Source organism: Vombatus ursinus, unplaced genomic scaffold (assembly GCF_900497805.2).
Source record: "Vombatus ursinus unplaced genomic scaffold, bare-nosed wombat genome assembly UNPS02014797.1, whole genome shotgun sequence".
NCBI lineage: Eukaryota > Metazoa > Chordata > Mammalia > Diprotodontia > Vombatidae > Vombatus > Vombatus ursinus.
In genome coordinates, this window is record NW_020954575.1 from 16,404,664 (window position 1) to 16,430,577 (window position 25,914).

At 52.3% G+C, this 25,914-nt stretch overlaps 4 protein-coding genes across 13 annotated transcripts in view; 2 read left to right on the plus strand and 2 right to left on the minus strand.

The window, feature by feature from the left end:
• The window catches only part of CNTNAP1 (contactin associated protein 1), a 20,317-nt gene extending 8,653 nt beyond the window's left edge, over positions 1–11,664 (minus strand). For 3 of the 5 annotated variants that reach the window (XR_003569843.1, XM_027870363.1, XM_027870367.1), the window contains exons 1-13: positions 8,624–8,806; positions 7,938–8,039; positions 7,599–7,792; positions 7,235–7,382; positions 6,511–6,714; positions 5,543–5,727; positions 5,038–5,181; positions 4,278–4,539; positions 2,845–2,994; positions 2,342–2,513; positions 1,742–1,848; positions 1,451–1,570; positions 844–1,047 (exon numbers count right to left, since the gene is read on the minus strand). Coding sequence is in view for 4 of the 5 variants with exons in the window: in XM_027870363.1 (XP_027726164.1) it covers positions 844–1,047; positions 1,451–1,570; positions 1,742–1,848; positions 2,342–2,513; positions 2,845–2,994; positions 4,278–4,539; positions 5,038–5,181; positions 5,543–5,727; positions 6,511–6,714; positions 7,235–7,382; positions 7,599–7,792; positions 7,938–8,039; positions 8,624–8,687 (2,056 nt within the window). In the remaining variant the exon portion in view is untranslated. Of the gene's footprint in view, positions 1–843; positions 1,048–1,450; positions 1,571–1,741; positions 1,849–2,341; positions 2,514–2,844; positions 2,995–4,277; positions 4,540–5,037; positions 5,182–5,542; positions 5,728–6,510; positions 6,715–7,234; positions 7,383–7,598; positions 7,793–7,937; positions 8,040–8,623; positions 8,807–9,482; positions 9,498–11,509 lie in introns of those variants that run through there. The other 2 variants (XM_027870364.1, XM_027870365.1) reach the window with 2 other exon arrangements.
• Positions 9,476–13,643, plus strand: CCR10 (C-C motif chemokine receptor 10). Of its 3 annotated transcripts, XR_003569844.1 has the most exons (4): positions 9,476–9,530; positions 10,259–11,216; positions 11,835–11,979; positions 12,910–13,643. XR_003569844.1 is itself a non-coding variant. In XM_027870373.1 (3 exons), exons 1-3 carry the CDS (start codon positions 9,507–9,509, stop codon positions 11,864–11,866), a joined length of 1,014 nt encoding a protein of 337 aa, XP_027726174.1. In that variant the 5' UTR covers positions 9,476–9,506; the 3' UTR covers positions 11,867–13,643. The 3 variants fall into 3 exon arrangements, 2 of the variants coding, with proteins under 2 accessions (XP_027726174.1, XP_027726173.1); XM_027870373.1 differs by having other exon boundaries at positions 11,835–13,643; XM_027870372.1 differs by lacking the exons at positions 11,835–11,979; positions 12,910–13,643 and having other exon boundaries at positions 10,259–11,493.
• Positions 13,644–13,736: 93 nt separating this feature from the next.
• Positions 13,737–21,987, plus strand: PLEKHH3 (pleckstrin homology, MyTH4 and FERM domain containing H3). 3 transcript variants are annotated; one of them, XM_027870535.1, is made up of 13 exons: positions 13,737–14,322; positions 16,220–16,275; positions 16,737–16,816; positions 16,943–17,134; positions 17,290–17,447; positions 17,599–17,719; positions 18,220–18,526; positions 18,899–19,106; positions 19,656–19,792; positions 20,053–20,176; positions 20,455–20,910; positions 21,249–21,440; positions 21,559–21,987. In XM_027870535.1, exons 1-13 carry the CDS (start codon positions 14,161–14,163, stop codon positions 21,700–21,702), a joined length of 2,337 nt encoding a protein of 778 aa, XP_027726336.1. In that variant the 5' UTR covers positions 13,737–14,160; the 3' UTR covers positions 21,703–21,987. The 3 variants fall into 3 exon arrangements, with proteins under 3 accessions (XP_027726336.1, XP_027726337.1, XP_027726338.1); XM_027870536.1 differs by having other exon boundaries at positions 19,656–19,783; XM_027870537.1 differs by lacking the exon at positions 20,455–20,910.
• Positions 21,988–23,605: 1,618 nt separating this feature from the next.
• The window catches only part of LOC114049297 (tubulin gamma-1 chain-like), a 5,997-nt gene continuing 3,688 nt past the window's right edge, over positions 23,606–25,914 (minus strand). Inside the window, exons 8-11 of one of the 2 annotated variants that reach the window (XM_027870550.1) lie at positions 25,786–25,909; positions 24,567–24,719; positions 24,253–24,414; positions 23,606–24,015 (exon numbers count right to left, since the gene is read on the minus strand). In XM_027870550.1, the coding sequence (XP_027726351.1) occupies positions 23,818–24,015; positions 24,253–24,414; positions 24,567–24,719; positions 25,786–25,909 (637 nt within the window). In that variant the 3' untranslated portion in view covers positions 23,606–23,817. The remainder of the gene's footprint in view (positions 24,016–24,252; positions 24,415–24,566; positions 24,720–25,785; positions 25,910–25,914) is intronic. The other variant, XM_027870549.1, reaches the window with a different exon arrangement.

Genomic DNA, 25,914 nt, shown 5'->3' on the forward strand with positions numbered 1-25,914 from the left:
ATCTTCCCTTACTCCCTCCTATTACCCTCCTGGTCATTTCATTAATCATATTGAATAACTCTTCCTCAGCTACCACCCCTGCTAACACTCCACTAGAAGAGAGAGCAGAAAAAGCACTGGACAAAGAGTCAGGTGGGCAGCCTAGATGGTGCAGGGCATAGAGCTCTGGGCTTGGAGTCAAGAAGACCTGAGTTCAAATGTGACCTCAGACATGTATGAGCTGTGTGACCCTGGGCAACTCAACCCCTATTTGCCTCGGTAAATGGAGAAGGAAATGGCAAACTACTCCAGTATATTTGCCAAGAAAACCCAATAGACAAGTCCATGGGGTCACTAAGAGATGGATACAAAGGAATAACAATAGCAAACAGAAGTCAGGGGCCTTGGGGTCTAATCCTGGCTTGACTACTAACTCTCAGTGCAACTTTGAGTAAATCACTTTACCTCTCTGTCACCCAGTTTTCCCCTCTGTAAAGATAAGGGATAGGACTAGATCAGTGATTCTTAACTTGAGGTCTATGAATTTGTTCTTCTAATATTTTGATAATTGTATTTCCAATACAGTTAACAATATAACTGTATATCAATATATAGATAATATATAACTATTATATCAATACATAATCAATGTAATTGGTTTCCTCTGTAATCCTACATATTTTATGTTATGGCATAAGAATGTCATTCTGAGAAGAGTTCCTTCCATAGGCTTCCCCAAATTTCCAAAAAAAGGCCATGCCACCAAAAAAAAAAGAAAGGTTCAGAAAATGCTGTCCTAGACTACGGCTAAGATTCCTCCAATAACATGCTATTTATTGTTCTTTTCATTATATCTTCTCTCACCTGCAGTGTTGAGAAGCCGGGAGTTATAGCAAGAGAACTCAAGCCACTGCTCACAATGTTGAGAGGCATTGGCCAGTGCACTGACCTCCTCCCAGGATGCATTCCAGTACTGGATAGCCCCCAGGAATGGGCGCTCCTGGCTTGAGCCTGTCACCCGAGTTGTCCACTGCCGATCATGGCGTACCACAGTCCATGCCCGATTCTCTGGGAGTTGGGGTGAAAGTGACAGTGGGTGGCCTCTCTGAAGATGAGGCTTGTTAATACCTTTCCATTTCCCACACTCAGAATTATAGAGGAATAATTGGAATGTTATGAAGATAGAACAGTCTCCCTGGTATGGGGTTGATACATGGTATCCTGATTGGAGTTGGGAATAGGACTGGAAGGGACTGGAAGACTAGCAGTTATCTGTAAAATTGTATTACTAAATTTTGACTTGCCCTGCCAGAATTTACTTCCTGGCTTCCAGTTTAATCCCCATCTAACCCAACTGTTCTGGCCAAACCACCATTCCCCATCTCCTATCACCATAGCTATCTCTGCCTTCTCCCCATCCTGACCCATAATACCACTTCAGGTTCCCTGGCTAGCCCAATGACCCACCTACCTCGGATGTCACAGTACACAACAAATGGCTTTAATGGGCCACTGCCATCAGGGTCAATGGTGAAATTCCCGGAGGTCTTCCCACTGAGCCTATAGGCTTCACATGATTCTTTGTACAGGGCTGGTAGAGTGGAGAGGCAAGCCCAGAGTGAGGGAGCCTAGAGAAACAGCTTCTGCCCACCCCCCAAGCACCCCTGTTCCCAGCTCCTTTCCCCGTGTGTTCTACTCATCAAAAAACAGATCATCCTCTGATGCTCTCATCACCCCACCCTTCCTTGACCGCCTGGCTCACGCTGGTGGCAGATCTCCCCCTTGTAGCCTGTCAGGTCACAGTAGCAGATGAAGTCATCCCAGGACTGATAGCAGCGGCCTCCATGTTCGCAAGGGTTTGGGAAGCACCTAGGGACGTGGGATAGCACCCGGCAGAAAAGTGGGGTCATCACGGGAAATAAGGTGAGAGAAACGGAAGATTCTCCTCAGGTTCCCTTCACCCAACACAACTTCTCTATTTCCACACTAGAAACAGAATAATTAGCCAGGGTAGAACAACATTCTGCCCAGGGTCAAGGCAAGGTGTGGCAGAGTATCTGGGAATTCAGGTCACTGCTGCTTCTACCTTATTCCTACCAAAAAGACAAGTGAAAAAGGTTCCCAGTCCCCCACTTCTCTCCTAGGTACAATGGGGCATATGTCCCATTGGCCCCATTGCAAATTTCACTTCAAGGTAGGGACAAGACAGAAAGAAGAAGAATCATCCTATAAAGGGAGGTGGTAGAAATGTATCTTGAGAGTGGGGACAGGAAGAGAGCATGGTCAGTCACTTCCATTTTGAAACTTTGGTGGAGGTTTTGTGGAAACTGGCCTCTTCTGTGAAAGGGAGGCTTCTGTGCACCTGTCAGTGATGCCACATGTGTCAAAGAGAATCTCAGCATATCTTCCAAGCCGACGGAATTCCAGCAGAGTCAGGTTGACTAGCTGCCCATCCACCTTAAGCAGCTCCATGCAGCCATGGAATGCGGTCTGGTTGGAATGGCAACCCCAGAGGCCAGCTGGTTTGGGACAACCTGGATCAACCAAATATCTCTGTGACCAACCCCTGAAACAAGCAACCATCTGCTCTCCCCTGGAGGGGAAAGGGGCAGGGAAGACTAAATAATATGGGACCCACCATTCCCCACCTCCCACCCCTTATACACACCTATAGATGCACACATACACAAACATCAGAGAAGGAGATACTGCATTAGAGAGGGGAAATGCCTTCAGGTGGCAATGGGGAAAAAACCAACCTAGTGTGGTCAAGGCCATTGGGAAAACCCCCTGTACTATTTGTGAATTCTCCTGGATGTCTGTGGGGGTGGGGGCAAGAGGTTGACAATTTGGGCTACCACTTACCCCCAAAAAAGTATGAAATCCCAGTACGAATCTGAAGGGGATGAGAGACTCGGAATTCAGCCCCAGCAACATCATCTATGCTGATGACTGCTGTGTTTTCCTGTGCTGCAAAATTCACCTCATGCCAGAACCCATCATTGAGGCGGTATCCTTCAGGCAGAGAGGAGAGACCACAAGTCACAGGGAATACTCCCAATAGGTCATAATCAGATGGTGTTTTATATTCATTATAGTCACTCAACAGCCCCTTGAGATAGGCAATGCAAGTATGATTTCTTCAGTCTTCCTAGACTCCTGTCTCCCTCACTCATAGTGTCCAATCAATTAAAGCCTTATTGGTTCTACCTCTAGAACATCTCTTGAATCTCTTCTTTTTCCTCCACTCACATAGCCACCATTCTAGTTCAGACTCTCACTCCCTCTTGCCTGGATTATTGCACTAACCTCTTATCAGTCTTCTTGTTTCAAGTCTTTCCCCTCATCAATTTATACTCCACATGGCAGCCAGAATAATTTTCTTAAGACAGAGATCTGACCATGTCACTCCTCTCTTCAAAAACCTTTAGAGGCTCCTATCCTTCAAGGATAAAACACAAACTCCCCAGCCTAATTTACTCCTGAACTTGGTTGACCTTGGACAATTTAATTAACCTTTGTGGGTCGATTTCCTCACCTAAATTGAGAGGGGAGGGGAATGACTTCAAAGATCCCTTAAAGCCTTAAATCTATGATGCATGGGGAAGTTTTGTGTAAGTGCACACAACTAGTTAGTGGCAGAGACAAAGTTTGAACAGCCAGATGCCCTGATTCTTAGAAGTCTTCTTCCCCCACTCTCACTCCCTTGAGGACTGGTATAGTAGCACTAGAATATTATTCTGAGAGTAAATTGTAAACAAGGCAGAGATTTGGTTTAGGGAACTTCCAGTATGGAAATATCTTCTATTAATCAGTAACTTCTCTACAATAGTCACAGAGAGTTGCCTGAGGCTATGACCAATACGAATCAGAAGCAGGTCTTGGACCTAGGTTTTCCTAAGTCCAAGTCATTCTCTACCACACCTGACTGTCTGTCACAATGTTAACAATAATAGTAGTAATGCATGTGTGGCATCTTTAAAATGCTTTCCTATAACAACTCTGGTAAGTAATACAAATGGTATTATGCCTATTTTTCCAGTCAGACTCAGAGAGTTTAAAAGACTTCCTCAAGAGGATCCTGAATAGTACTCCCAACTAATCTTGTTCTTCTGACACCTGGGCTCTTTCCACCACATCGCGCCCCCTTAGGGACTGAAGAGGAGGACACCACGCCCCCTCATCTAGGACCAGGTAGGAATGCTCTGGAGCTGAGGGTGTCCTGGGACACCTTCCTTCCCCCTCCACCCCAGCTCTCTTTCCCTCCCCAGCCCAAACCCCTCCCCTGCCCCCCGCACCCGCAGCAAACTGTAGCTTCTTGCGTCCAGGTTGAGTAATGGACACATTGACCTGCCCATCACTGAGCATCAGCTCCACGTGGCCTAGACCGTCGGACAGGCTGGAGAAGAGCAGCAGCCCCGTAAGATCCCAGGTCCGAAAACGAAAGGAAACAGCGAGGCGCCCGCGGCGGGGGAAGCCGGGCACCTGCACGAAGTTGTGTGGGCCGCCGAAATTGATAGGGTGCGGGACTGGATCCAAGCACCGGAAAGCCACCTTGCCCTATAGCGACGAGAATCCGAAAACCAGACCCCATTAGCGCAGGCATCTGAGAGGTTCTGACAACTGGCAGGGCCTGGAAGATGCTTCCATCCCTTTCCTGTCCCCTTGCCCTCTGACTCAGTTTTTCCTCTAGTTGGTCAGAGATCAGGGTGGGGAGGGGGAAAGTTGGTCCACGGCCTGCTTCTGGACACACCCTCCATAGGAGATATTAGCGAGGGAGGGGAAAGTCATTCCCAGCATCACCCCTCCCCCTCCCCGTCTGCTATTTGTTGTGGCCTGAGGGAAGACGGAGCTGAGTTAGCCTCTATCGATCCTGATAGCAGATCGATATGGTAGCCTAGGAGACCGCCTCCCTCCAGGGGGGAAAGAGCAGCTCAGGGCGTGACCCTATTCCCTTCCTTCCCATCTCCCCCATGTCCCCTTACGGTCCTCAAGCCCTATATGGAGTCCCGTGTGTCCCCTACTCTCCTGCCCTCTCCAATTCTCCCCCATACTGGCCTCAGAAGAGATCCGAGAATGACCCTGGACAGCCAGGTCGGCGATGTTGACTCGGTTAAAGATTATATTTTCCATGCAGCCGCGAAAATTTTCCCGGTAAGCAAGGTTCTTCTGCCTAGCCCTGACTATGCCTCCTATAAACATCTGCAGGAAAATGATGCGTACGGGTGCCAGGGTGTCAGTCACCTCAAATCCCTCCAGTTGCCGTACCCACCCCAAGTCTAGGATTTCTACCCACCCAGGATCAGCAGAGCAAATTTCGCCCCAGTAGCATCCTAAATTTATACGATTTGTCACATGCACACTCAAACTCTCATGTTTACACACGTCATGCCCCAGCTCTATGGGTGTCCCCACCACACCCTTTCTTAAAATGGATCCCCTTATGTCTCTTCTCCACCTGCCCCCATTAGTATCCTCCAACCTCCTTCCACCTTCAGAAAGTGGGATTCTACCCTTGCCCCCCCCCATTCGTCGGTATTCCTCCCCCTTCTCCCCCCATCACCTCTGTGTCTAAGTTTAGCTTCTCAAAGTCTCCATTGAGCAGGAATCGCTGCACCTCGCCATCCAACGTCAAATTGACATCTCTACCAAAGCGATCCAGTCGCAAGTAGTGCCAATGCAAGTCATTGAGGACACCACCGGCGAATACAGTTGTATGGCCGGGGCTGGCATGGATAGGGTTGCTACCTGGAAGGGGGAGTGGGGGAGAGAAGACACGAACAGAGCAACCATGATGGCAGATACGAGCCAGAAAGACCTCCATTCAAATCCAGCCTTAGATATTGGGGAAGTCACTTAACAGCTCTGAACCTCAGTTTCCTTATCTGTGAAATGGAGATAACAACACTTACCTCACAGGGTCAGTGTGAGGATCAAATGCAAAAATACTGGTGAAGCATTTTGCAAATCTTGAAAAGATAAATAAATACTAGATATTATCATTAACTGTGTTCACATCCCATTAATCAATCAATACATATTTATTGAGCTCCTAACTTTGTGCCAAACTTTGTGCTAGGTATTGAGGATACAAAGAGAACAAGAATTTAGAACTAGAAAGGACCTTAGAGATCATTTAGTCCAGCTGTGTCATTTTACAGAGGAGGAAACTGAGGCTCCGAGTAGGAGCCTCCTACAAGGAAATAAGGCAGGATTTTAACCCCAGGTCCTCTAACTCCAAACCTCACGCTCCTTCCATGACACCTCACTTGTTGCCTGGACTAATTGGGACCATGAGGTTCCTAGAGAGTGACCAAAAAAAAAATGTAAGCAAGAGGTCAAGGTCAGAATTGAGTGAAAAGCAGAGATTTGGTTTTGGATAAAGGAAGTTGCATGAGAAGTCAGAAGTCAAATGTGACCAGTCAAAGCTGACATCTTCCCTAGGTCACCTGGAGAAGAGACAGCTTCAACTGTTCTGGGCTTAGAGATAGGGAAGCCAGTCCTGAATGGGACCCCTGGCGGTAGACTCACCGAGGCTCATGTGCATCCACAATTGAGCATTCTTGAGTTCCAGAGTCACATAGTCGCCCTGAATCCCCTCTGAATGCAGAAGGAGCCCTTCTTTCTCCTCTGTCTTAAAGCTGAAGGCGATGACATCCCATAAGGTTCGGCTCACCCCCTTGGGGAAGCGGTAGGAGAGAGCATCATCCCCATCAAAGTATAGCACATCTGACTCTGAAAGGAACAGTAATAGCTGACTTCATCTAGCACTGGAAGGTTTACAATATGTTTTTTGGGCCTAATCTTGGACCCTCACAAAGACCCAGTTGAGATGAGTTTGATCCTTTTTACAGATGAGAAATCTGAGAGGTTTAAGGAACCCATCCAGATCATAGAAGTATGTATGTGTCAGAAATCAGCTAGGAAGCCTAGTCTGTCCTTGCTCCAAGCCCAGGGCTGTTTCAGCCCCTGGTCCCCTCCAATTCCCCCATGCTTTTTCTGTTCCCTGACTGTTGGCACTCCTAAACACTGAGACCCAATCCACTGTCTATACTCATCCCCAGCTCCCACCCAGAGGCTCCAGTCACAGGCAGGGAACTCCCAGTTCTCAGAGGCCTTGGGGCACTCAATTGAACCTGTTCCACTGAACTCTCCTTTGGTCATCCTTCCTTTTCCCTCTTTCCTTCCCCCTTCCCCACTAAAGCTCATAAGTCTGGAGACCCTTAGAATATTCGTTTCTTCAGTTCCCCCTTACTGTAAGGACATCCGTAGAGTCCAAGTCTCAGGCCAATCTTGCCTCGGGGGTTCCAGGCCAAAGGCACGATCCGAATGTACCTGGCAGTTATATGGTAGTGGAGATCATGCCGGACCACCGCAGACTCGTTCATGTTCCCGAAGAATGTCTGGGGGGGAGAGAGGGAGGAGGAGGAGAGCCCTGAGAAGGTTAATAACGGAGTCTGTACCCCTCACAGTCCTACAGGCACCATCCCCTACCCTCCACCTGCTGACCCCACCCTAGGGCCACCTGGTGGACAGGGAGGCACTGAAATTAGGGACTAGGAACACCGAAATGTTTTCCTCTGGACAACTCACTGCCTTTCTTCTCCCACCACCCATACCGAATTGTGCCCTCGCTGGTAAAAAGGCGTCCAGCTGTCCACACGGTCGCCATAAAGTAGCATATAGCGTGTGACCCAATCCCATGAGTTGAAGGCTCCCTGCGTGGCCACAGCCCTTATCTTATGTTTCTTCATCAGGTCAATTTGTAACCAGGGGTTCCGGTCCCCAACGGCAGGCGACCATCCACTTGTGCCTGCAGACCCCAAGAAAATGCATGTCACATACCAGGAGGCCACCTGATACCCGCCCAACTCCACTCAGGGAGATTTCCCACACACGCACTTAGGTGTCTTGCATGCGCTAGAGATTCCGTGTCCCCGAGCCCCGGTACTCCTCACCATGGAGCCGGGCGAAGCGGGGCCCAGTGAAAAAGCCGTAATAGGAGGAGGCTCCCAGCGAGCGAGAATACAGCGAGGCCACCAATTCCTCATCACAGCCATCTGGGGACCCGGAGATCAGAGGCGGTCAGTGTCGGCCCACCACTACCATACCGAGTTTTCTCCTTTCAGTCGGTGCCTTTTCCTTCCTCCCCTTGTGCTGCTTCCCCAAGGGTCAGAGAGTCCCCCACCTCCCTGCGTTCAGAGCCAGTCTGAGACCGGAGCCCTATCCGCCTGCCCCACCCTACACTGATCTCTGCTGCAGCAGAATCCCTACAGCCTAGGAGGATTAACAGTCATCTGGCTTCCCAATCAGACCTGACACCCAGGACCAGAGAGCTCCAGAACTCGGGGGAGGTTGGGAGCTAGGGGAAAGGGTAGAGAAAGAGAAGGGAGGGGTGCGAAAGAACTGGGGTCCTTGTCTCGGAGCTGCATTGCGGAAGCACTGGGAAAGGGAGAGAGAGGGGGAAGGCATGAGGGAAAAGGACCCGAAACTGGGAAGGAGGCTCAAGAAATCCCTTCTATACTATCGGCACGCCACCACCATTCTTCAACCGCAATGCGGCTGGATTCCAGACCCGCCCGCCAGCATCCTTCGGTTGCTGGTTGCTGGTCCTCCCTGCACCTCCTCCCGGCCCGATACTCACACCAGCCCCAGGCTCTGGCTCCAGTGACTGCTGCAAGCAGAATGCAGAGCAACGGGGTGCCCATGGTGCCCAGAAGGGCCCTGGGCTCTGCCCAGCTCTCAGTTGTTCCCTTGCGATTTTTAAGGGTCCGTAGTCTTCTCTCCTATTCTCCCTTCTTCTCCCCTTCTCCCTCTCTCTTGATTTCTGTCCCTTTTTTTGCCCACCCTCACCTCTCTCCCCCCTCCCAGCCTTTCCCTGTCTTCTCCTCTTACATCCCCCAGCCTCCCCCGCCCGGTTCGCGTCCCCACATCACGCGCCGCTTCCCAGGACCCCGCGCGCGCGCACGCAACACGGACAAGCGGGAAATGGGATGAGGCAGGGCTAGGGGAGCTGATGCGGGGAAATCTCTGACGGTAACAATACAGAGAAAAACAGAAAGATCAGGGAAAATAGGGGAATTGGAAAATAGGGGAAGCTGTAGGAGAGAGCTTCATCCCTGTTAAAGTACAGTGCATTAGACTCTGAAGAGAACAGTAATAGCTGAATTCATAGCACTTTCCTGAAGAATAATTTGGAGGGGGCAAAACCTGGGAAATAGAGGCAGGGGACATACAATGTTAGGAGGCTCAGAGAAAAGGCGGGATGGAGGTGGGGGGACAAGGGGTTAGGATTGGAAGGAGGACAGGATGCCAGTATCAGGGACAGGAAGGGGAGGAGGGGGAGTGGAGAAAGCAGAGGAAAGGGGGATAGAGAGGAGAGAGATGGGGACAACAGGACCAAAGGGCCCCTAATCTTTAGCCTCTCCGCCCTCACCTCACCCTCACTCTCCGCCCCTTCCTTCCTGTCCCACAAGTTTTAACTTCTCCCCCAACCAGACCACCTCGGAAACCGGTTTCGCGGGGAGATGGGGACTGAACCACTGGAACAGGTGGGACTCGGGGTGAGACTAGAGGGATGGAAATGGGGGTTGGGTTGGGGCATGCAAAGGATCAGAGGTTAGTTATCAGTGCCCCCAGCGCTGCTCAGCTCGGCAGGAGCTGCCAATACTTCTTTTCTTGTCACTGCCTCCTGATCCTGGACACCAGTATTGCTTTCAGACATTTGAACCATCTAGATCTAAGAGATATAAGAAGGTGAGAGGGACTACTGAACCTTGATCAAGACAGTAGTTAGGTATCAGAAGAGCCTGAGCCCTGGGAATCCCCTAACGTTTTGGTCAAGTTATTCCCAGGAGAAAATCAGGCCAAGAGTGGTTAGCACAGCTGTCTTGGGGGTAGGGCGAGGGGAGGAGCATAAAGACAGGCAAAGAAAACCGGAGACAAAAACACTCCACCCCCTCCAAGACCACAGTGAGGCTCCAGCCTGGTATCTAATGAGTAACCAGAATTATTGGCCCCCCACCAAGAAAGGAGATAGAACATTAAGCCAAATCAACAAATGCTAATTGAGCCACATTTGCTCCAGAGCCTTAAGTATCTAGACACGCTCACCCAGTGGTCTGGCATAGGGAGCTCTGTTTTGGGCTAGTTTTGAGAAGAATATCCTAATACTGCCCCTAGTTAACAATGTGTTAGGTGCAACTCTTAGGAGCTAGCAAATGTGTTGGGGGAGTGAGTCTTATCGGATCTATCCCTATCTCCTCCCTTTCTTCCCTAGGTCACCTGGTCGACCCTCTACTCTGGGGATAGTGACGATGTCTACCCTTCAGTGACTCTACCAGAACTCTGCCATAAGGCTGATGTCCAGTCTTTCAGCAGGGCCTTTCAGCCAAGTATCTCTCTCACAGTAGCTGCCTTTGGCCTGGCAGGCAATGGCCTTGTCTTGGCCACCCACCTCGCTGCCCACCGAGCAGCCCGCTCACCAACCTCAGCTCATTTACTCCAGCTGGCCTTGGCAGATCTACTTCTGGCATTGACCTTGCCCTTCGCAGCAGCCGGAGCTCTGCAAGGATGGACACTGGGCAGTATTCTCTGCCGAACAGTCTCAGGCCTCTACTCCGCCTCCTTCCATGCAGGCTTCCTTTTCTTAGCTTGCATAAGTGCTGATCGCTACGTGGCCATAGCTCAGGCTTCCCCAGGGGGCCACAGGCCCCCAGCTCCTGGGAGGACCCATGTGGTCTCCGCAGCAATCTGGCTGCTTTCCCTGCTCCTGGCGCTGCCCTCTCTCCTCTATGGCCAAGATGGGCATCGAGATGGGCAAAGGCGATGCCGACTGGTATTTCCTGAGGGTCTGACCCAGGCAGTCAAGGGGGCCAGCGCCGTAGCCCAGGTGATCCTGGGCTTTGCGCTGCCCCTCGCAGTCATGGTGGCCTGTTACGCCCTGTTGGGCCGGACACTGTTAGCCGCCAGAGGGCCAGAACGTCGCCGAGCCCTGCGCGTTGTGGTGGCCTTGGTGGTGGCTTTCGTGGTCCTGCAGTTACCCTACAGCCTAGCCTTGTTGTTGGACACCACAGACCTGCTGACTGCCAGAGAGCGAAGTTGTTCAGCTAGCAAGCGCAAGGATATGGCACTGTTGGTGACCGGTGGTCTGGCCCTTGCTCGTTGTGGCCTCAATCCTGTACTCTACGCCTTCCTAGGGCTTCGCTTTCGCCAGGACCTCAGGAGATTGCTTCGAGGTGGGTGCTTCCGACACAGATCCAGTCAACGAGGCCGCTGCCCTCGCCGACCCCGTCTTTCTTCATGCTCAGCTCCCACAGAGACCCACAGCCTCTCCTTTTAGTGGACTTTTGTTCTTAAGGAACTGGGGATGTATATATAGGGATGGAGAATAGAGCAGGAGATTGGATGGGACTGGGGAAAGGAAGACGATACAGGAGAGGATGGAGAGACAGGAAGGAATTGAAGGGAATTTCTTCTGTTTGTTTGGAGATTAAAATTAAAATTTAAACTTGATTTAGCGCAAGATTACCTGAAAATTAGATGCAATCAACAACTATTCATTGAACAACTTAGAAATGACTGGCTGGCAGGTTAATGCCCCGCCCCTCTCCTTTCACGCCCTGTGCAGAAAGGCACTGGGAGGCTAGGTGTAAATTCCCGAGAGAAACAGTTGATGTGGGGTGGAAACTGCAATGAGAGAGGGAGAGAAGGCAGATTACTTCGTACAGAAAACAAAGTAGTAAAGAAAACAAGTTTAAACCAAGCAGTTTGCAGTTAGGGGCTTTCAAGTCTCTAGAATAGATTGCCTCATAGACTATCTGAGCTGTAAAGGGTCTTCCACTCTCATTTCACAGAGAAGCAAATTGAGATACAGACAGGAAAGTGACCTGCCTCGGGGGCCGGAGTTCCCGCGGCCCTTTCTCCATCTTTTCTGCACACAGGGCCGGAGGAAACGGGATGAGCCTGCAGGAGAGAGGAAGAACTTCCTGACTATTAAGGGTAGAAAGTCTGGAAAGGGGAGGGGAAGAGTGAGGGGTGTGTCCATCCCAGGAGACCACCTTCTGTCTGTCCAAGCTAGGGAGGGATCTCTTTGGTGGAGGTCAGTCGCTGACCTCTGGGGAAAGTCCCTTTAAATCCTGCTCTTTCTAACCAGAGGCAAACCTCCAAGGCACACGTGACCGACCCCAAGGGTATTTTTTCACAGCCTAGGGCTGAGCCTGCTCTCAACAGTGGACGGAGGAGGGGCGGGGTGGGGTCTGGGCGGAGCCCCGGCAGAGCCCCTCCCCAGTGTGCCTTCTTAACTCCGGCGGGTCTATCTTCTTGGGACCCCCTGCGGCCCTATTGGAGCCTGGATCTGGGAAACCGCTCCAAGTTCGGCCTCAGTCTCCTCCAGGGGCCGCGAGGGAGAGGGAGAGAGATGGGGGGAGGCGGCGCTGATTCCCAGGGAGGGCATAACACTCCAGCCGCTGGGGACTCGAGTCCCGAACCCTTCACCCAGAGACTGCGGGAAGCGCTGCTGAGTCAGCAGCGCGCGCTCCCGACCCTCCGCCTGTGCACGCCCGGACTCTCTCTGGGCCCCTCCCTCAGAATCCTTGCCTTCCCCTTCTCCCGACCGAGCGACTTGGTTAACTCCTTCCTACCCTGGACCGCATGAGGCTGGAGGAGGAGGCTGAATGGGTGTCAGGGATGGGAGTAGAGATGGGGGAGGGGGTAGGGAAGTAATTCTTACACCTAGCCTAGACCTCCCGGGCTCCCTCCCATCCAGGATACAACTTCCCAGCTCGAGTTTTGGGGGAAGTTTTGAGCTCGAAAACTGTAATTCCTATTCTTGCCCTCCGTGGACTAAGTGCTTGCCTCAGTTTCCCCCCCACCCGCCCCGGAAAGGAGGTTGGCCCGGGTAGAGAGTAACAAGTTTTCTTCCTTCTACAGAAGATCGAGGAAAATACCCTTTCCACTTAGGCCGGGCCGAGTCCCGAGAAAACTTTCCCACACCTGCCCCTGGGACCAAGGCTCAGATCTCGTAGGACCAGAAAAAAGTACCCTGAACTCCCTCTATACTATCTATCTTTTCTCGCCCCAAGCACCTTGTCCCCCTGCCACTGGAGAATCTGCTTCAAGAAGATCCTTCTTCCAGGATTTTTTTCAGCCTGTCATTTTATTTTTTTATTTAAAAATTTCCATGAAAAAAACTCCCTCCCACCTCCCCTCCTCCACTGAAAAAGAAAAACTCTTATAACAAGTATGCATAATGAAAAATATGCATAAACTAATTCCTCATTGGCCATGTCCAAAAAATACATATCTCAATCTACACCCTGAGTCCATCACTTTTCGCGCCTCCTCGTCAAGTTTAAGCTCTTTGGGAAGGAACTTAAAGGGTTAAAAGCAGAGCGTGGAGGCGGGGCTGTCTTGGCGTCTAACACCCCCCTCTGGACCTCAGAGACCGGGGCGTGGTTAACATCTCTTCGCTCCTTCTCTCCCTCGCCTTAGCCCGCCCCTCCTGGCTGTCACTAAGCCAGGGGGCACATGATGCAACCCGCCGCTACCTCCATTACCCAATTGGCTGAAGCTCCCGGCGCCAGGCACTGGAATTGGTTAAAAGAGGCTGTGACGACAGGCAGACCCTGCCTTGTTCTGGGAGAGGGGAGGGGAGAAAAAAGAAGGGAAGGGGGGGCGGCAAAAAGAATCGCGCGGGGGGGGGCGGAGCCCAGGCACTGAGCTCGCGCCCCCCGCGCGCCAGTCCCGGGGCTGCAGGGAGCGCAGCGAGCGCGGCCCGGGCCCCGGACACCGGACGCTGCACCGGACACGACCCTCCCTGGAGCTTGGATAACTGCCCACTTTGGACACCGCACCGGACACTGCCCCCCACTGGGCCGGACACTACAACGGACACTACTTCCCAGCCCCGGACATTGCTACCTCCTACCCCCCGGCCTGGAGTGTGTCCCCCCCAACAGGCCCCAGACACTGAATCTCCCTCAGGCTCTGGATAGAGTCCTACTGCACCCTAGCCTCAGACCCTGCCCTATACCTCCGCTTCTCCTGGCCCCGCACGCTGCCTCCTTCTTTCTTGGCCCAAGTCCCGCGACCTGACTGTTTCCGCGACTCCCCACCCCCAACCATCCTCTCCTCCTGCGGCTCGACGCAGCCGCCTGCCTCCCCAAGCTCCCTGCTGTCCGGATGCCTCTCCCGGGGGGGCTCTGGTGGCTCCTTTGCTGCCGTCGGGGCTTCACTCTACTGCGGAGGGACTACGGGGACGGAGAGCTTGGCGGCGACGTGGACGAGGACGAAGACGAGGAGACCTTTGAGCTTCGGTCCCCGGGTTCGGTGAGCTGCGGGAGGGTAAGTTCGGGAGGCCTGCAGTTCTATTCTTTCTTTCTAGCCGGGCGTCTTTCCCTACTCCTCCAGACCCTTGTGCTATCCCCGTCCCTTTGAGAGGCCAAAGTGGGCGGGGGAAGGGAATCTTCTCTCCCAGCCCTAGGGTTTCTCTCCTCTTTCCCTCTCAGGGGGCAGAGGGGCAACCCCAAGGCGGGACCTTCCTGACGGCCCCACGCGGCACTCTGGGGCGCTGTCCACCTGCTGGGGCCCAGAGGCAGGGGAGGTGTCACGCGTGGCCCTGCCTGGCCCGGCCTCTCCCTTCTCCTCCTGGCCCGCGTCCCGTCCCGTCTCCTTCCGCCTCCGCCAGCACAGAGGAATGTGGAGAGTCCGGCTGGGCGACTCGGACTCCTGAGTCCGCTCCGCTCCCTGACTGTCAGGGCTGGGGCCAGAGGCAGCAATTCCTTTGGGGGAACTAGGCGGGGTAGGAGGGAACCTGAGATTGAGTTTTGTGTTATGGGTTAGGGTCCCTAATGTCGTGGACCCTTGAACACTCTTCGTCCACCCAGTACAGAGCTTTCCTTCCCTCCCCCCCACCCCGGGTGAGCCAATGGAAAACCTCCAGGGAATGAGGGAACACTCACTTGACTCTCCCCACGTGGGGAAACTGAGGCAAGGAGTGGGTAGGCTCTGAACCTTCACTCCTATACCACGGACATAAACCAAGAGTCTTCCTTGTACAATGGGGGTCCGAGCAGTCTTTCCGATTCTCCTCAGTGTTTCCTTCCCACCCGCCCTGGGGTCCCCGGCAGGCCCGGTGGCTGAGTGCCCGGGTGGGGCGGGTTGCACCGCGGGGCCGGCGCCAGCACCTGGCGGAGGCGGAGGGAGGATAAATATAGAGGGGCGGGGAGTGACAGGGAGTGGAGAGGGAAGAGAGAAGAGAGGGAGAGAGAGAGAGAGAGGGAGAGAGAGAGAGAGAGAGAGAGAGAGAGAGGTTGCTAACTGAGGGCAAGGTTATGCTTTGCTCCCCAAAAGTCGGGACTGAGATACCCACCCAGAACTTTAAAAGGACAGGGTCCTCCTAGAAGGAGAAAGCACCTAAGCAATCTCAGAGGAACCAAGTCCCCAGGCCCTGATAGGGTCGTCTCTCTTCGCCTCACCACCCTCCACCCCCTAGAGCTCTGGGGACAGGTGTCCCAGGTCCCCCTCCCAACCCCTCTCCGTCGCCCTTTCCCCCTCCCTCTTTTCTTTCGCTGCTGCCCGGCCCGGGGCGCACTGGTACCGTGGCGCGGTTCCTGCTTGGCGAGGTTCCCGGGAGGGTTTATGGACTCTTTCTTGAGCCCCTGTCTTGACAGAAGCGCCTGGAAACTGGTGGACAACCGGGGAAAGTGTCCAGGACCGGTGAGCTAGAAGCCCAGGCTCATCAGAAGGGAAAGGGGACTACTAGTGTCTCACCCAAATGCGCGCGGTCCTCTAAGGTGCCCGCAGTAGAGGAACTCTTCCCAGTCCTGAGCCCTGGGTGGGAAATTAAGGAAAGCTAGAAGCCTTATTTAAAGGAGTCCCCTTTCCCCTTGTCTGTCTTCTTCCTTTCCCTGAGGTTGACCAGCTGCTTACAACGACCTGTTCAGAGGGAGGGAAGGGAAGATCGGTAATGGGATAATTGAATATGTTTTAGAAGGGTAAAGAGTAGAGTGGGCTAAGCTTTCTTTTTATTGTGCCACTCCAGACCCCACGACTGTAGCACATTCTGACTGAAGGGAGGGGGGAAGTAGAGGAGCTCCATTTCCGGACTACTCGGGGAGAAGCGATACCCCCGGACTTCTCGTTGATTAATCTCTTAGCTTGTGGAGCCTCTGAGGCAAAGTCTAGGGATGCTGTGTAGCCAGGCCTCTGATCCTTCGGCATCTCTTTCCCACTGCTGCAGGGCCCACTGGAGGTGACGCTAACACAGCCCGGAAGAAGCGGGCCAGGCTCGGACAGGTAAGCGTATTCCTTTCTCACAGTCCTCCCATTTTATCTTTCCAAGGTCTCTGATCCCCGAGACCCCCATTCCTCTTAGTCCTCACCCTCCCACCGGGTTAGGCAATAAGGAAACAGCTCCAAGCCGGACGCTGTGGTTTGGCTGGGGTCCGGGAGGGGGGTGGTAGTAAGGGAGGCGGTCTGGCGGGGGATATAGAAAGGAGGGCTGGTGGTCTGAGCTATTTTTGGAGCGAGGTCAGAACTGCTTAGCGGTTCCCACAGGCTGGGAGGGGAGGGACTCAGATTGAGACATTGCTTTCTCCGCCCCCTCCCCCCCTCCCGCCCCCACTACGGGAATTCCAGATTTTTTTCTTGCCAAGGGAACACTGAGTCTGAAAGGGTTCTGATTGGATTAGGTGCGACCTCTTTCTGAGAGATGGGAGTTCCTCAGACCTACTAGTTGCTCCCTTCACCTTCCTTAGGCTGCAGGGTTCCGAGGAAACGAGAAGCCTTATACCCCAGCGAGGTCCCCCTGAAGAGGAGCCTGACGTCATTGTCAAAGGTGGGGGATCCCCTCCATCAGTCGGAACCCCCACTTAAACACTCCCAACTCTGAACTTTCAACACACCCACCAGTGAATTCCCATCTTTCTGATTTCTCTTCTTTCTTTTCTTCCCTTCCCACCAGGTTGGCTGCAGCGGGAGCCTCGGGGAGGCAGCGCCCGGCCCTGGCTGCCCCCCCGCAGGGCCTGGTTCGTGCTCACTCGTGACTCCTTGGACCAGTTCAGTGGGAGCGGAAGCGGGGCCCGGCGGCTGGGGAGCCTGGTATTGACCAGCCTGTGTTCTGTGTCGGGCCCTGAGCGAAAGCCCAAAGAAACTGGTGAGACCCTTAGGACAGATACTTTCTGCCTACCAAACAACTTTCTCCTTTCCCTAGGGACCCTTCCCTCTTAGCCCTGTACACTTCCATCATAGCTCCCCAGCACTCCTCGATGAAGGGTGAATGGGTGATCTTTCTTTGCCCTTCTTTCTCAGGCCTCTGGTCAGTAACAGTGTCAGGCCGCAAACACAGTGTCCGACTCTGCTCTTCTCGGCTAGCCGAGGCTGCCCGCTGGGGTGCAGCACTTCGGAGCGTGATTGCTGGGAAGGCGCCCCTAGAGACCCCTACCCAGCTCCTACTTCGGGATATTCAGGTATGGGAGAATCTGGATAAGAGTCTGGTATGTTGTCATACCAGAGCGATAGCAGGTCATCGTGGTCAAAAAGAGAGATTAGGGAAAGGTCAAAATGACCCCCCCCATCCCGCACCCATCCAGTGATCCATTTCTTTCTCCAATCCCCCAGGAGAGTGGCGGAGACTCTGAGGCTGTGGCCCTGATTTATCGTCGGAATCCGATCCTGAGGCACACAAGCAGCGCCCTTTATGCCCCACTCCTGCCTCTGCCCTATGGGGTTGGCCCTCCAGGTGAACAGTTTAGGGCTTCAAGGTGTTCGAGACAAGGAAATATGACCCCCCCCCAAAAAAACGATGGCACTCCACAATTGGGGCACTAAGAATGGAAATAAATGAACATCCCTGGAAAAGAGAAGTTGCAAAGCATAATGGAAAACTCTGGCCTTGAAGTTCAAATTTTGACTACTAACACTTCTTACCTGTGTTGTCCATGGGCAAGTCACTACTCTCAGCTCCAGTTTCCTCATCTGTAAAATGAGGATGATAGTACTTTCTATGCCTAACTCACAGGAAAATGCTTTGCAAATATTGCATTATTATCATTGTTACAGTTCACTGGGAATGATTGATTTCTCTTAGGGTATCATCCCCCCTTCCCCAGTCCTATATAGTTTGTTCCAGACTTCACCCTGCATTCCTTTGGACCCCTTGTTTCTCCTCCTGTAAGTCCCCAAGCTCAGTCTGAACCACCTTCAACTCCCCTCCCCCAACCCTCATCACTTCCCCACCAGGTCCGGGCTACGCGCCACTTCGAGAGGAGGCTGTAAGGCTGTTCTTGGCCCTGCAGGCCCTAGAGGGGGCGCGGCGCCCGGGGCCTCTAATGCAGGGCGTGCTCCAGACGTGCCGAGACCTGCCGGCGCTCCGAGACGAACTCTTCTTGCAGCTGGCCAAGCAGACTTCAGGCCCTGCAGGGCCCCCAGAGTCCCCCGCCCCTAACAGCCCGGCTGCCCTGCGATACTGGCAGCTACTCTGCTGCATGAGCTGCACCTTCCGGCCTGGGGGGGCCGTTCGGGGGCATCTGCTGGGGCACCTAGAGAGGTGAGAGCAGAAGAAGGTGATTGAGGATAGGTCAGGGCAGCCAGAAAATGATGGGTACTATGGAGGTACAATGAGGGGTGAATGGAAGGGGACCGTTAAGGTCGGGGCACTCAGCCAATCTTAGAACAAGAATCTAGCCCCCCGTAATTGTGTCATATTAAGGTGTGGGAAATGTGGAGGAGAGTGTCAGGAAAGGAAAGTTGGGAAAAGCAGAGGGAGAGAAAGGGGACAGGAAGTTTAGAGAAAACAGGAATGTCCAGGATGAGAGAAGACCATGAGGGTTGCAGGCTGGAGGGCACAGAATGGAGGAGGGGTCCCCATAGACAAGGAAGGGATACCTGCTAGTGCTCTGAGCCTGAATAACCTTCCCAGGACAGAGAAAGCATTCCCTGACACCGAGCTGGCTGAGTATACACGTTTCATCAGGAAGGCTCTGGGGCGCACTCGGGGCAGGGAGCTGGTGCCGTCTTTGGCAGAGATCTCAGCTCTCAGCCAGCGTCAGGAGCTTCTATGTACTGTGCATTGTCCGGGAGCAGGAGCCTGCAGCGTTGCCATTGACTCACACACTACTGCTTCAGAGGTGAGTGTTGGGACAGCGTTCCAAGACTATGGACACTGTAATCCCCTTAGGCCAACGGGAAGCAGCCAGTTCAAGTTATACACTCATAAAGTGCCAGACTGGAAGGAACCTTAGAGGCCATCTAGACTAAGAGTTCTAAACCTGGGGTCAGCTGAATAGATTTTTAAGATTTTGGTTCTACCACTGTAAGTCAGGACTCTCTCTTCTCAGTCTGTCTTGTGTATCTCTCTATCTGTCTGTCTCTCTCTTTGTCTCTGTCTGAAAAAATGGAGGAAATTTGTACTAAATTACTTTTAAGGTCCTTTCCAGGTATAAATCTATGAACTTACGGCTTTTCACATCACTATTTCCCCTTGACAGTCAGGTGACCCTAGGACTTCTGACCTCTGAGATTGGGGCGGTTAGGTGAAGTGAAGAAAGAAAAGTTCCGTCTCTGCCTCTTAAGTAATTTGTGTGACCCTGGTCTAGTCACTTAACTTTTCTGGGGTCTCAGTTTATTAAGGGTAAGACATTCGCCCACCCCTCTTCGCCTGCCTTACCCCCCACCAGGTGGCTCGGGAGCTCGTGGGGAGGCTAGGCTTGGCTCGGAGCCGAAACGCGTTCGCGCTCTACGAGCAGAGGGGTTCCCAGGAGCGGGCCCTGGCAGGAGGGGCCCTAGTGGCTGACGTGCTCACCAGGTTTGAGAAGTAAATGTCCAGTGCTTGTTCTAGCTTCTGCCTTTTCCCGTCCTCGCCTCTCCGCCCAATCACAACCTTCCCTTCCCCACCCCCGCCTTCCGGTGGACCACACCCTTTTCGAAACCACTCCTTCAATTTCACATTTACCCCACCCCCTTCCAATTCAGGCTCCTCCCCTCGTCCTACTCCTGGCTTTGTTCCTTTGAGCTACTGGGGTCGTCCGGACTCCTCCGCCTAAGCCCTTGGTTATCTGTTTCTCTGCTTCGCAGTCTGACTGCAGAGGAGGTAGAATCTTCAGATTCGGGCTGGAGGCTGTGTTTGCGTCTACACGGACCTCTGCATCCCGAGGGGCTGCCTCCAGACGGGCATGAACTACCTTTCCTATTTGAGCAGGTGTGGATCCCTGACTATTGGCATCGTTCGCGTGAGCGTGCGTGCTGGCGAGGACACACACACACACACACACACACACACACACACACACACACACACATATCACAAACACAACAATAAATCCTTCCCTAAGTTGCCCTTTAGCTGGCTGTCCATTATGCCCAAGGGTCACTCCTGCTATGCTTTGCTTCTTGGGCTCCCTCTGCCTCCTAGATGTCCCGTTATTCCCCCATCCCCAAATTGTCTTCACCATCCCCCTCACGGTGTCACCTCTACAGGCCCACGCTCTGCTGTTGCGGGGCCGGCCGCCCCCGCCCGAGGACACGCTGAGGGCCTTGGCCGCCCTGCGCCTACAAAGTCTACACCGTGACTTCTCACCTCTGGCTCCTCTTCCTCGTCTAGACCGCCTGTTGCCCGCTTCAGCCCTGACCCGAGAGACCCCACCCCGCCCAGCCCCTAGAGCTCCTCCTACCGCCGCCCTGCTGGCCGGGGCGCTCTGGAGTCCAGGCTTAGCCAAGAGGAGGGCAGAGAGGGCCAGGCGTGGGGGCGCTGTCCGGAGTGGGGGTCCCGGGGCCCGCGATGGGGGAGGCGCTGGGGCTGCTGCGGCTGTCCTGGGAGGGTGGAAGCAGCTTCGGGGAATGGGCCAAGCTGAGGCGATGGCGACCTACTTGGCTCTAGCTGCACAGTGTCCAGGTTTCGGTGCTGCCCGGTATGACGTCCTGGAACTGAGCACGGTGAGAAGAGAGGGCGGAGAAAATTCCTGAAATTCACCCAAATCTCTTCTACTTTTTTCACGACTCCCGCTTTCCCACCAGAGTCCCACGGGTGCCCAGTACCTGCTTTCTAGGGATTCCCTTTCCTTCATAAAAGGTCGGAGGACGAGCAAAAAGGCCTCTGTCCCCAGAATACTACTGTCCTTGGGTACCCACCCTCCTATAGGAGCCCTCTCGATTTGGATGGGGATTACTTCCTCCTCGGATCTGTCACCTTCTAAACACAGCCATTTTCCTGCTCCTTCCCCAACTGAAGAGTTCCCTCCTCCTTGACTTTATTCCTTTCTTTTGTCCACCAGGAGACAGGGGGTGGTGTCCCGCAGCAGCTCTGCCTTGGTGTGGGGGCCAAGACCATGTCCTTATCTCGACCAGGAGAGACTGAGCCCATCCACAGTGTCAGCTATGGTCATGTGGCTGCCTGCCAGCTAACTGGGCCACACACTCTGGCACTAAAGGTTGGGGACAGCCAACTGCTCCTACAGAGCCCCCAGGTAAACTGGAAGTGGAAAGATAAAAGGGATGTAAAGGTAGCCAAGATAGGGGTACAGAAAGATGGGAGTGATGACCTACCTAGATGTTTAATGTCCTTCACTTTCTAATTTTCTCAAGGTGGAAGAGATCGTGCACCTAGTGAACGCCTACCTGGCTAGCTCCACTCCTGACAGATCCTGCAACGTTGTCACCCCGCTAGAGCTGCCAAACACACCGTCCCCTGTCAGCCAGAATCCAGGCCTTGATGACCACCAAGTATAATCTGGCTGTTTTGGTCATCAGCAGCTTCGAGACTCCTGCAGTGATGGAATCATGGCTTGCCCACAATGAACATCTATCACAAGTACTTGGGTTTTGGACTGCTCTGGAATTTTGAGAACCACTGACTCACCCTACCACATTCACTAGCCCTGCAGGGACAGGGCCCCCTTGTCATCTCCTTCCCCTGCACCCAGGGGCCAGGATTTTGACAGGCACGGACAATTTTCTAGTATGTTTCTTAATTTATTTGTAGAAGAAAAGAAAAAAATCTTTATTTACACAAAATCTTCCTGTGAGAGTGATGTCAGCAGCCCATGACTACCTTAGCATAAGCTGTGGCCCACAGTTACTCCCTTGGGATCAGGCCTCACCTCCCACCCCCATGTTCTGGCCTTTTGCCTGGAGCCTGGACACCACTGGGACACCACCCATCTTGACCTTCTGACTTTAACTGGGACAACCCAAGATGCTGCTCAAGGGTAGTGGGTGGAGCAATAGGGTAGTAACAGAAGCTGATAATTACTTCCTCTTCCCTTCTCCTTGTGGTGTGGGGGCGACATTTTGGCGTCTGTCAGGCTGGAGGGAGGATGAGTCACTAGCATTGACACTTTCAAATTCCTGCACAGGTGTCCGGTCTCTGCCCATAACCTGTGATCATGACTAGCATCCCTGCTGGACCATCTCTAGCACCTCTGATCTCTCCTTATTAGAAAGAAGGTCAGGGCAGTATTAACACCATATGCTGAAGGGAAGCACTCTAGATTGGGAAGGAGTGTCAAAGCCACGGATGGGGACACAGTGGGTAGCCCCATCAATGAAAGGAAGTCTGCTTAGTGTGTGGTCAGCCTTTCTCCCTTTGTTGTTCAGTTGTGTTCAAGTCTTCATGGTCCCATTTGGGGTTGCCATTTCTTGGCAAAGGTACTGGAGTGACTTGCCATTTCCTTCTCCAGCTTATTTGACAGATGAGGAAATTGAGGCAGAGTTAAATGACTTGCCCAGGGTCATACAGCTAGTAAGTGTCTGAGGCCAGATTTGGCCAGTCTTCCTAACTCCAGGCCTGGAACTCTATGCACTGTGCCATATGCCTGTTCCTTTCTCCCCTTATTCCTTGGTAATTCAAAGGCAGGAGTCTTTAGAAAGGAAGGAGATACCCTAGTCTGTTTGCTTGCCTAGAGTTTGAAGATCAAATAGAGGTGAACTCAGCGGGCTGCCTTTTACTTAACCTATTCTCCCTTACTCCCACATTGTCCACATCCTCATCCCCACAGAATCAATGGCTTATAGAATTTCTAGTTAGAGCGAACCTTGAGAACTTGACATATAAAGATCAATTTAAAAAATTCTGAGGATGCGGAGCCTGGAGAAGAAGCTGAAAGGTTAGGGAGAGTTTTGGGTACTTGAAAGGCTTTCTTGTAAAAGAAGGATTAAATTTGTTCTGTTATGACCTCAGAAGGTACAAATAGGAGCAGACGATAGAAACTGCAGAGGCAAATTAGGTTTGACATAAAATAAAACTTCCTAACAATTGTAGCTATCCAAAAGTGGAATGGGCCATATCAAAAGGTAGGGTATACCCCTCATTAGAAGTCTTCAGCCAAAGGCTGGATGAATATTTGTTGGTTATACTCTAGTGGGGATTGTTGTTTGAAGGCTAGACTAGATGTCAATAGAGCTGCCCTCTATCTCTTAAAAAAAAAATTCTAGGCTTGGTCAAGGCTAGTTCTATGTTACATATAAGAAGAAACTGAGGCTTAGAAAAGGAAAGTAACTTGCCCAACCTCACCCAGAGTTTAGATTCAAATAGTGACCTGAATACAAACCCAATGCTTATCCATGACAGATAAGGCAGGACCCAAAGACCCCTCCTGCAAAGCTCATGGATGGACACCTCATAGTTCTCATTTAGTGTTTTATTGGAGATGGTCAACACAGAAAGAGACTACATAATTGTACTGTTAGGTTTTTCTCGTGTTCATCCTTAAGGGGGAAGGGTGTGGTGAATGGAGAAAGCTGATGTGTCCATGCTGGAGCTCAAGATCTCAGAGAGGATCAAAGGGAGACTAGATCACAATGACACAAATGCTAAAATCTGTGAAATGTGGAATAGTCAGGAAATCACTGCTCCTGCGTGCCCCAGGAGATGTAGTCGGGCCTGGTGGCAGCATGATACTCGTCAATGAGCTGCTGCACAATCTCCCTCGATGTGTCCAGCTCATCAAAGTTCTCCTTGAAGATGTCCTCCTTTCGGAACTGCTCCAGGAAGGCCTCTCGCTTCCGAAGTTTATCGTACTGGTGGCATGTGCTCTCAAACAGCTGGGATGAGAAGTGGGAGAGGAAGGGGCACAGAGAGATAAGTGGACAGCACGGTCTTGATCTGGGAGGTTGGTGAGGGTGGAATTGAAGTCATTTTGTTCTCCCTTCTCCCATAATTTAGAAAGTAGTACCAGACACATTCAGGATGGGGGAGGGGAGGGGAGAAAGTCAGCTTGAAATAGACTAATGAGAGGGAACATGGGTATGGGCAGGGGGAGAGGGCTAGATTAGACTCACAGAAGAGATGCTGGTGTGGTTGGCCATCATGAGTCCACTGACTCGATGGGCAGATGGCAGATAAGGTGACTTCCGAGATAGTGCCACCTGGATGCTCGCTGGGCCCCAAGGGATAAAGTTAGCTAACTTTCGCTCCCGGATCCTTTGCAGGCTTTTGTGGACCTGTGGCATAAATGGGGGAGAATCAAGGTATGAGGGAGGTACTTTCAATTGCTGGTCTTAGCCCCTGAATATCTCAAAGGTCCTGAGACTCTTCCTTAACTCTATGCAGTATCAGGTTGGGGAGGGTTGTTTAGGTGGGGGAAATTACCCACCTGGGTGGGGTCCACCTCTCCCTGGATGATGTTGAGGATGGCAATGTAGCAGTGGTTGGTCTGGCGATCCCTGCCAGTGGACACCATCACATTCTTGGGCTGCAGCAGCCGACGCATCACATCCAGCACTGTTGTCTTCCTCACGCTGGCCACCTGAAGGAAGAGGCTGTAAGGGACCATTCTAGGAAGACATGGGGCTGGCCAGGAAGAGTCCAGTACAGTCTGTACAAAGCTACAGACTAAAGTGAGAGTTCCTGTGACCTGCCCCAACCCTCTCCCCCCCAGGCCCAGCCCAGAATACATATCTAGTGATAGGAGGCTCAGACCTCAGGACTGGGAAGGTGGACTCAGTCAAAACCCAATGTCTTCAATTTGTCCTGTGGCTCAGTATTAGTGAATAATATCAGAGGCAGCTAGGTATCATAGCAGATAGAGCACTGGACCTAGAGTCTGGAAGACCTGAGTTCAAATTCAACCTAATCACTTACTAGCTGAGTGACCCATGGCAAGTCATTTAACCTCTCTCTAAGTATCAGTTTTCTCAACTGTAAAATGGGGATAATAATACTACCTACCTCCCAGGGTTGTTGTGAGAATCAAATGAGATATTTATAAAGTACTTAGCACAGATCCTTAGTAAGTGCCGATTTCCTTCCTAATAATACTGTAGGATAATAGATTTAGAGCTGGAACCTTAACTTTACAGCTGAAAAAACTGAGGCCCACTATGGTTAAAAGACTTGCCCGATGTTACACAGACACTAAGTAACAGAGACAAGATTTGAACCTGTGTTTTTTCTACTGTACCTCGGATATCCAGAGGACAACCATCTACTGGGGCTAGACTACCTACGGTTGGTGCTGTAGGCCAGGAATGGGAGTCAGGCATATGGAAAAGATTCAGTTCTCCTCAGCCCAAGGTCTGAGACTCAAAAACTAGAAGGGAAAAGACAAACTCCAGTGTAGCCCTTCTGCCTGCCAGGGAGGAAAAATGTGGAAGGGATGGGAAGAGAGAGAGAGAATCACACACTTTATTCCAAGCTTTGAGCCCTTAGCCTCTGGGGTCTGCTTCCAGAGGCAGGGGTCAGGGCACACAGCAGGGAGAACAGTAGTGGTCATGCCCATTCAGTGTCTGCCTACTGGGCAATAATCCTGACCTACGGTGGGAAGGATGGGATCTGGAGGGGAGGGGGAGTCAAGATCGAGGGCAACTGCTTACAGATTGGTCAGTGGTGAGGGGGGTGTAGCCAGTCATGAGGAAGTGGAGCCTGGGTGTGGGGATAAGGGAGGCGATGAGGCCGATGAGGTCATTGTTCATGTAGCCAGGGTAGCGGAGGGTGGTGGTGCT